Genomic DNA, 10,356 nt, shown 5'->3' on the forward strand with positions numbered 1-10,356 from the left:
CCTTCTTTAAGAGCTCTTTCTTTCATCCGATGGTTATAATACCGAGCGACCCTTTGCTGGTATGCGGGGACTCTGATCCAAGCTCTTTCCCTGGTCTCCTCTACGAGGTCCAAACTGCTCCTCATGAGTTCATCGTTCATATGTTCATTATAGCACTTGACCCTTGGAGGAGGGATGGCTATCTCAACTGGAATAATTGCTTCGACACCGAATGCTAGGTTGAATGGGGATTCACATGTTGCGGTGCGTGGAGTAGTTCGGTAGGCCCATAGGACATTCGGTAACTATGGCGCCCAAGTGTTTTTGGCGTCTTCAACTCTCTTTTTAAAACTTTGAAGGAGAATTCGATTGGTTACCTCAACTTGTCTATTTGCTTGTGGATGTCCGACCGAAGTAAATCTTTGTTCAATCATGAGTCTTTCGCAAAAATTCCTGAATTGTTCACTAGTGAACTGTGGTCCATTATCGGTGACCAACACCATTGGTATTCCATATCTGCATATGATGTCATGGTAGAAAAAGGTTTCTGTTGCCTTAGAGGTGGCCCTTTTTACTGTTTTGGCCTCTACCCATTTGGTGAAATAGTCTATCACGACATATAGCATCGTATGTCCACCGACTGATGGTGGAAAGGGACCTAATAGATCCATTCCCTACATCACAAAGGGGGTTGGGCTGGAGATAGGGGAGTATTGGGTTGCTGGCTGGCGAGGTACCGATGAAAACTTTTGGCACTGTTCGCACTTCTTGACATAGTTCTGGGCATCTTCCAGCATGGTCGGCCAAAAGAATTCTCGGCGAAGGATCTTGTGAGCCGAGTGATCTCCACATATGCCTTCATGTACCTCAGCCATTGCTCGATCGGCGTTTGTGGGTCGGAGACACTTTAGTAGTGGCCAAGAAAATGATCGTTTATAGAGCACTTCACCTTTCAGGATGTAAAGGGCGGATTTGACAGTAATTCTTCTTGCTTCCTTACGGTCCTCTGGCAAGGTACCATCTTTGAGATATTGTATTATGGGGTCCATCCAGCTGGGTTCGTGATCAATATGAGTAACTTCTTCTCTCTCTATGCTGGGACGGGAGAGAACCTCAGTATACATGTTCCCCCGGCTAGTGGTTTCTGAGGAGGCCATTTTGGATAGGGCATCGGCTCTTGCATTAAGAGTTCTAGAAATTTGCACAATCTCAAATTCTTTGAAAAGGGAGATTTTCCCTCTCACCTTTTTTAGGTATTTAAGCATCCTTCGATCTTTTGCCTCATAGAGTCTATTAATATGTCCAACAACGAGTTGTGAATCACTATGGGCTTTTAGTCGGTCGGCTTCCAATTCAAGGGCTAATGCCAGTCCGGCCAGGAGTGCCTCATACTCGGCCTCGTTATTGCAAGCATAGAAGTCAAGTTTCAGAGCATATTCTACTAGAAATTTGTCGGGTCTGACCAAGACTAATCTTGCTCCGCTTCCGCTTGAATTGGCAGATCCATCGACAAACAACATCCACGGAAATTATTTTTGTTGTTCCTCTTTTATCTCCTCCTGCCCCCCCCCCCCCCCCCCCGAGTCTTCGGTCGGAGTCGTGCATTCCACGATAAAGTCAGCAAGTACTTGTGACTTAATGGCAGGGCGGGGTCGTACCTGTATGTCAAATTCGCCCAGTTCTACCGCCCAGTTGATTAGTCTGCTTGAAGTATCAGGCTTCTATAGGATTTTGCACAATGGTTGATCGGTAAGAACAATTATACTTTGAGCTTGAAAATATGGGCGCAATTTCCTAGCAGCAATGACCACCGCAAATGCAAACTTTTCAATATTTTGATACCTTGTTTCGGCATCGTGTAGGATTCGGCTGACATAATATATATGGTGTTTTGTCCTTTGCTCTTGCCTGACAAGTACATCACTGACGGCCAAGGGGCTTACCACTAGATAAAGATATAACTCTTCATTCGGTAGTGGTTTCATCAACACCCGAGGAGACTGGAGGTAATGCTTGAGTTTGTCAAATGCTTCCTGGCATTTGTTCGTCCATTGAAAATCTTTCATGTTTCTTAGTATCTTGAAGAATGGAAGGCACTTCTCGGCGGACTTGGACATGAATCGGCTCAAAGCCGCTATCCTTCTCGTGAGTCGTTGTACTTCGTTCACAATTTTTGGTGGTGTTATGTCGAGAATGGCTTGTATTTTCTCAGGATTAGCCTCTATGCCTCGTTGACTGATCATAAATCCGAGGAACTTCCCAGAAGTTACCCCAAAGGCGCACTTTGAGGGGTTGAGCTTCATATGATATTTTCGTAATACCGCGAAAGCTTACTGAAGGTCGATAACATGGTTCGTAATTTCTAACTTTTAACAAGCATATCGTCAACATATACTTCCATGTTTCGACCGATTTGTGGGGCAAAAATTTTATTCACCAATTGCTGAAACGTGGCTCCCGCGTCCTTAAGGCCGAAAGGCATGACCTTATAACAAAATAGTTCTTGTTTTGTGACAAAGGATGTTTTGGGGATATCGGGGGAGTACATACGTATCTAGTTATATCCAGAGAAAGCATCCATGAAGCTGAGCATCTCGTGACCAGATGTAGCGTCTATCAGCATATCGTTTTAAATTGGAAAACCGGACTTGACTCATATGGGTGTATTGTGACTTTCTTAAATATCTTTTGAATAACAAAGAAAATTATTTTCCAATATATTGCTACAATTTTTTTCAATTTTCATGTCTGTTATGTGAAAATAGAGTGTCCTCCTTAAATTTATACACTTGATGACATAAATGTAGAGGTTTTTGTTGTGAAGATTTGTTTTTTTTTTCACAATCTTTAAAATTAGTCACTATCCTACTTTAAAAAAGGAAAACCCGACCCAACCCGAGAAACTAACTTAGGTAGGGCCGGGTTTATGAATCTCGGGTTTTCCTATAAAAAATTAGATCCGGCATGACCCGAGATAATTCTCGGGTAGGGTAGGGTTGGGTTTTGGAAAATCGGACCCCCCTACCCAAGTTGTACCCCTACCAATAAGTATAGTCTTTTACGAAGGAGCATAACAACCCCCTTAAATTTTATTATTTTCCTTATAACAATGAGAACCACTACGCTGAAAGTCACAACACAATCAGTAGAAAAAGGTCATTTGTTGGTATGCCCTTGTTTGGATTGCAGGAAAAACATTTCTTGAGAAATTTTTTTTCCTAGCAAAATTGTTTTGTCTCTGTAACTTAGAGGGAAATGATAAATTTTAGGGCCATCATTGTCAATTAAAGGTCTGTTACGGACCCAAATTGGTTCGCAACGGATTTGATCTTCTTAGAGGGAAGATCGGCCTCTTGATCCACTTTGAGGGAAGGATCAGTCCTCCTTTGTGCACAAGACACAATTTCTCAAACTAGTTTCTTCATTGATTTCCATTAACAATAACATCTGCTTATATAAAACACTCAAAGATAAACATAGAAAGATCTAGAAAGATCTTTTTATAAGAATAGAAATAGCTAATTAGAAACTATCCTAATCTAACCTAACTACTAAATATATTAAGATATGATCTTATTCACTAAAATATCTAATTAACCTATTCCACTAAGTGGGACCCATCTAGGTACGTATCAAGGTCCCTGTAAATAAAACCTGAAGTGTCATGGTTGAACTTACTTTTTTTCATGGCAATCAGAGATGGATAAACATGAAATTTTAGAAGAAAAAAAAAAGTTCTTTTCCAAACTTCTCCAAAAAATTCCAGCAATCCAAATAGGGTAGAAGGCAAACATATATATGTAATTAATTTTTGGAGGGTTAGGATCATGGAATTGATTTTTGGAGCACAACGTATTTACGTTGTGGCCCAACAAATGGACGGTTTGGATCATCCTATGGAGTGGGTCGTACCATACATTTTGACACATACGGGTTTGTACGCCCATCCATCACATAATTAATTTCTCAGAGGTACAAACCTATAAATATCATTTCCCTCGCAAAAAGAATGGGAAATACTGACGATAAATTGGATTCCTAAATTGAACCTATCCAAAAACCAAATGCAGAAAAATTTTCTGCAAAAATCAAGCAGTTGTAGATTATGTTTCTATTGTAAGCTAATTGTCAAGTAAAGCTACAAAACAAATCCCTTCACTAAGGGGATTTAAAATGTCAATTTGTTGTATAAATATATACATTCCCAAAGAAATGTAAATGTAAAGGATTTATACATTCCCAAAGAAAATAATACAAGAAAGACAATTCAAAATTTGCCAAGTTTGAATTCCTAAGTTGGTCTATGATCCCAGGTTCGGTTTTGTTGGGTGTAAAATCGGCACTAACTGTCGATGAACGACACATGGCACTTCCGAATCTTTAGAAACCGACTTTGAGTCTTAGACGTAAGGATAGCGAAGTATTATCCTCTTTGAATAAATAGTAAAGTCCAAATTGAGAAACCGTCTCTTATAGAGGCAACGTACCCAAAGGCGGTGACTTTCTATCTATGAGAAGTTGATTAAAAGTAACTTGCTCGTTAAGGGAAATAAGATATCTATTAAAAATAGATATTAACTTATCTCCCAAGGAAATCGACCAATTAGGTAAGACTCCTAAAAACAGTAAGATTCTAACTATTGTGGACTGCGGATTTCGACATCATCAGATTGGCGCCATCCGTGGGACCACCATGACGAATTCGAGATCAAAAACTTCAAAATCCGTCGCAGCTAACCCATAAGGCGAAGGAGTAATGACCAGGAGTCAAGCACATGCTACAATCCCCGAGAATCAAGTTCCGGAGGAAACGCCTAATAACGAAGATACTACTCCAGTCACTATGACCATGTTCAACCAACTTGCATTGCAAGTGGGGAACGTTTCGGTCGCCCTTCAGGAAATATTTAGACGTTTACCCCCCCCACCGATAGTTCAAAACATCAATATTCCTCCACTAATAGCGGAAGTAAGGAATCTGCATTTAGAGGAAGAACAAGATGAATCGCCTGAGGGCAGAAAACCCTCACAGTCGAAGGCCATTAAGTCACCGACCTTCTGCTTCGATTACTAGTCCCAGGCCGAATCATGGAAACGGGGAGGCGAATGACCGACGAGCACCATAATTGACTTTTAGGCCTATTCCGACTCAGAACAACAACGTCCCCCAAAGGGCTAATAGTGCAGGAAACCCGAACCAAGGGCAAGACAACCCGCATCACAATTTGAGAGACGGAATAAATGCGCCTGATTCAGGACTCCTCGTCGAACTTCAACGGCCAGGGAGATGTAGCGTCACGTTAAGAAACCTTACGAACATGACCTCCTAACTGAATGGGAGAATGAAATACAATCACCGTTCGTAGAGGCCATAGCACAGGCTCAATTGATACCGAATTTCGACCTACCAAGGCTTGATCTCTACGATGGTACAACGGATTCATTGGAATATCTTCAATCCTATAAGAGGGCGATAGAATTCAAAGGTGCTAACGACATAACTATGTGTCGCGCCTTCTCTTCATATTTGAAAAGAGGAGCGAATAGTTGGTACGGTCGCCTTAAACCTAACTCCATTTCCTCTTTTCAAGAGCTTGGTAGGAATTTTGTGACCTACTTCGTCAATAGTCGGCCACATAAAAAACCTGCCGGCGCACTCCTCTCTCTCCGCCAAGGAAAGGAAGAAACCTTACGATCTTTTATAGGTTAGTTTAGGACTGAATTATTACAAATCAAAGACCCTAATCATGAGATGGTTAGAGCGGCCATTAAGTCAGTTGTCCATGATAGAGATCTCAAAGTAGCCCTGAATATCGACCCTCATCGAGATCTCCAGGAACTAATGAGGGTAGCAGACAAATATGTCAATCCATGCGGTGGAGGCTCCAGCAAAGAAGTTGCGATCGGATTCTACTGATAGCGAGGAACAAATAGTCTTTTCCGAAAAAGACTACGACGATGTCCACATCCCTCATGATGATGCGATCGTTGTCCGTCTCATTATCGCCAATTTTAATGTAAGTAAGGTAATGATAGACATTGGTAGCTCTGTCAATATTTTACATTACAATGCTTTTAAAGAAATGCACCTAGGATTGGATAGGCTTACACCAGTAGAATGGTCAATCTATGGATTTTCTGGCTGATCGATTCGTATCGAAGGAAGGATAGACTTACCTGTCATGTTCGGTACCGAAACTCGCCAGAAAACCATCATGCATAATTTTCTGGTTGTTAAAGTCCCCTCCACCTATAATGCTATCATAGGGTGTCTGGCTCTGAACAAGCTTGAAGCGATCGTCTCCACACCTCATCCCAAAATCAAATTTCTAACAAAAGGAGTTGGAGAGGTGAAAGGAGATCAGGAAAGAGCTAGAAAGTGTTATGCTGATTACACCAAAGTGGTGAAAAAAGTGAAAGAATCCCTTCAAATAGCCGGTACTGATCCACGTTCGGAAAATTACCTGACGCGCGGAGAACCTGTAGAAGAGCTAACTCAAGTACCGCTGTTCGGGAGAAGATGACGAACGAATAGGCCAGATTGGATCACTTCTCACAGGTAAGTCTCGAACCAACCTGGTCAGTTTTTTGAAGACTAATGCAGATGTTTTTGCATGGTCTGCTTTAGATATGCCAGGTATCCCGACGAACATCGCCGTCCATCGGCTAAGCGTCGACCCTTCTCACAGGCCCGTTAAAATAAAGAAACATAATTTTGGCCCTGAGCAACAAAAACCCATAGAAGAGGAGGTCAATAAACTTCTACAAGCCGGGTTCATCCGAGAGAAACATTATCCAGAATGGCTCGCCAACGTAGTAATGGTCAAAAAATCGAGCGGGAAGTGGCAGATATGCGTGGACTTTACTGACCTAAATAAGGCTTGTCCAAAGGACCACTACCCCCTCCCCCGAATTGATATGTTAATAGATGCTAAATCTGGCCACGAAATGCTCAGCTTCATGGATGTTTTCTCCGGATATAACCAGATACACAGGTACTCCCCAGATATCCCCAAAACGTCCTTGGTCACAGAACAAGGACTATTTTGTTATAAGGGCATGCCCTTTGGCCTTAAGAACGCGGGAGCCACGTATCAACGGTTGGTGAATAAAATTTTCGCCTCACAAATCAGTCGGAACATGGAGGTATATGTAGATGACTTGCTTGTTAAAAGCTTCAAAAACTACCAACCATGTTACTGATCTTCAGGAAGCTTTCGCGGTGTTGCAAAAATATCAGATGAAACTCAACCCCTCAAAGTGTGCCTTTGGGGTAACCTCTGGTAAGTTCCTTAGATTCATGGTAACTCAACGAGACATAGAGGCTAATCCCGAGAAGATACAAGCCATCCTCGATATGACACCTCCAAGAACTATGAACGAGGTACAACGACTCGCACGAAGGATAGTGGCCCTGAGCCGATTCATGTCCAAATCCTCCGAGAAATGCCTCCCATTCTTCAAGATACTGAGAAACATGAAAGATTTTCAATGGACAAACGAATGCCAAGAAGCGTTCGAAAAGCTCAAGCACTACCTCCAATCTCCTCCGGTATTAATGAATCCGCTATCGAATGAAGAGTTGTACCTCTATCTAGCAGTAAGCCCCTTGGTTGTTAGTGCCGTACTTGTCAGACAAGAGCAAAGGACAGAACACCCTATATAATATGTCAGTCGTATCCTACACGACGCCGAAACAAGATACCAGAACATCGAGAAATTTGCATTTGTGGTGGCCATTGCCGCCAGAAAATTGCGCCCATACTTTCAAGCCCACACAATAGTTGTTCTCACCGACCAACCATTATGCAAAATTCTTCAGAAGCCCGATACCTCCGGACGATTAATCAATTGGGCGGTAGAACTGGGCGAATTTGACATACAGGTACGACCCCGCCTTGGCATTAAGTCGGAAGTACTTGCTCACTTTGTGGTAGAATACACGGCTCCGACCAAAGACTCGGGGGGGGGGGGGGGGGGAGGAGGAGATAAAAGATGAACAGGAAACACAATATCCGTCGACGGATCAACCAATTCAGGCGGAAGCGGAGCAGGATTAATCTTGGCCGGACTCGATAAGTTCTTAGTAGAATACGCTTTAAAACTTGACTTCGACGCTTCCAACAACGAAGCCGAATACGAGGCACTCTTGGCCTGACTACCGCTAGCTCTCGAATTGGAGGCTGACCGATTAAAAGCCCATAGTGATTCACAACTCATCGTTGGACACATTAATGGACTCTATGAGGCAAAAGATCGAAGGATGCTTAAATATCTAGAAAAGGTGAGAGGGAAAATCTCCCTTTTCAAAGAATTTGGGATTGTGTAGATTTCTAGAACTCTTAATGCAAGAGCCGACACTCTATCTAGAATGGCCTCCTCTGAAACCACTAGCTGGGGAAACGTGTATACTGATGTCATCTCCCACCCTAGCATAGAGAGAGAAGAAGTTACTCATATTGATCATGAACCCAGCTGGATGGATCCCATAGTTCAATATCTTAAGGATGGTACCTTGCTTGAGGACCGAAAGGAAGCAAGGAGAATTACTGCCAAATCCGTCCTTTACATCCTAAAAGGTGAAGTACTTTACAAGCAATCGTTTTCATGGCCACTCTTAAAATGCCTCCGACAGTGCAATGGCTGACGTACATGAGGGCATTTGTGGAGATCACTCGGAGGGCAAGGTGCTAGCCCATAAAATTCTTCGATGAGGATTTTTCTGGCCAACTATACTCGAAGACGCTCAAAGTTAAATCAAGAAGTGTGAACAGTGCCAGAAATTTTCATCGGTGCCTCGCCAGCCGGCAACCCAATACTATCCTATCTCCAGCCCAATTCCCTTTGCAATGTGGGGGATGGATCTATTAGGTCCCTTTCCACCATCGGTCGGCGGACACACGATGTTATACGTCGCAATTGACTATTTCACCAAATGGGTAGAGGCCAAAGCGGTAAAAAAGTTCACTTCCAAGGCAACATAAATCTTTTTCTACCATGACATCATATGTCGATTTGGAATACCGAGGGTGTTGGTTACCGACAATGGGCCCCAGTTCGCTAGCGAACAATTCAGAAGTTTTTGTGAAAGACTGATGATCGAACAAAGATTTACTTCGGTCGAACATCCACAAGCAAATGGACAAGTTGAGGTAGCCAACCGAATTCTCCTTCAAAGTTTTAAAAAGAGAGTTGAAGATGCCAAAAACACTTGGGAGTCAGAGTTACCGAATGTCCTATAAGCCTACTGAACTACCCCACGCACCACAACGGGTGAATCCCCATTCAACCTAGCATTCGGTGTTGAGGCGATTATTCCATTTGAGATAGCCATCCCTTCTCCAAGGGTCGAGAGCTATAAGGAACATATGAACGACGAACTCATGCGAAGCAGCTTTGACCTCATTGAAGAGACCATGGAGAATGCTCAGATCAGAGTCGTCGCATACCAGCAAAGGGTCGCTCGGTACTACAACCATCGGATGAAAGAAAGAGCTCTTAAAGAAGGAGACTTGGTACTCTGTCGGGCAGAGGTTTCAGACCCAAGAAATGCCAAAAAACTCGCCCCCCTCATGGGAAGGGCCTTACAGACTTACAAGGATCTTACGCCCAGGAGCCTACAAATTGGAAAATCTAGATAGCGCACCGATTCCCAGGACATGGCATATGTAAAATCTAACGAAATTCTATCAGTAAGTCTAGTTCGTTTTTCTTTATTTGCTTTTATTATTTTGTTTTATTTTCAAATGCAGGAATAAGTAGAGACAATTCTCCGGAAAGAATGTAATTAGGAATTTAACTTAATGAAATAAAGTTTAGAGTTTGTTTCAAAAGTGTTCCTATATGTTTCTATGTATGAAATATGCTTCTATACATGCTTGAAAATATTAAATAAAAAATTTCAGTCCCCACCAATTGTGTAGGCAAACTGAGTGAACAAGGTAAAACGCTTGTCCAACCCTTAAAACGGGTAGAGACAAAGCTCTTACATACCTATGTTTCAAAAATATAAATTGTATAGTTAACCTCACAAGGTTAACACCCACCGACCTAGCAAAGAAGCCGATCGAGTAGGGTAAGGTACTTGTCCGACCCTTGAGACAAGAGGACTCGATGCCATTACATTAATTAACCTCATAAGGTTAATGCCCACCAACCGAGTATTTAAACCGGCCGAGTAGGGTGAGGCCCTTGTCCGACCCATTAGACAGGAGGACCTAATGGCCAGATCTTCGGATCAACCAGATGATATGTAAAGTGCGACTGAGGTTGATCATCCCGGATACCACTAAAAATATCACTGGATATGAGTTCCCTCGTCATAAAGGAGGGCGGGTCGGTCGACTTCGAACTAATCAATTGAAGAAAGACGATCGA

The 10,356-nt window shown here is 42.6% G+C and overlaps 1 protein-coding gene across 1 annotated transcript; it reads right to left on the minus strand.

Annotated features, from left to right (window-relative positions):
- Positions 1-653: 653 nt before the first annotated feature.
- On the minus strand, positions 654-1,499 carry LOC143889954 (uncharacterized). Its single transcript, XM_077394369.1, has one exon. It carries the CDS (start codon positions 1,497-1,499, stop codon positions 654-656), a length of 846 nt encoding a protein of 281 aa, XP_077250484.1.
- Positions 1,500-10,356: the final 8,857 nt, after the last annotated feature.

The sequence above is a fragment of the Tasmannia lanceolata genome, unplaced genomic scaffold (assembly GCF_043159265.1).
Source record: "Tasmannia lanceolata isolate RefF3 unplaced genomic scaffold, GAP_Taslan_0.1 ptg000002l, whole genome shotgun sequence".
Classification (NCBI taxonomy): domain Eukaryota; kingdom Viridiplantae; phylum Streptophyta; class Magnoliopsida; order Canellales; family Winteraceae; genus Tasmannia; species Tasmannia lanceolata.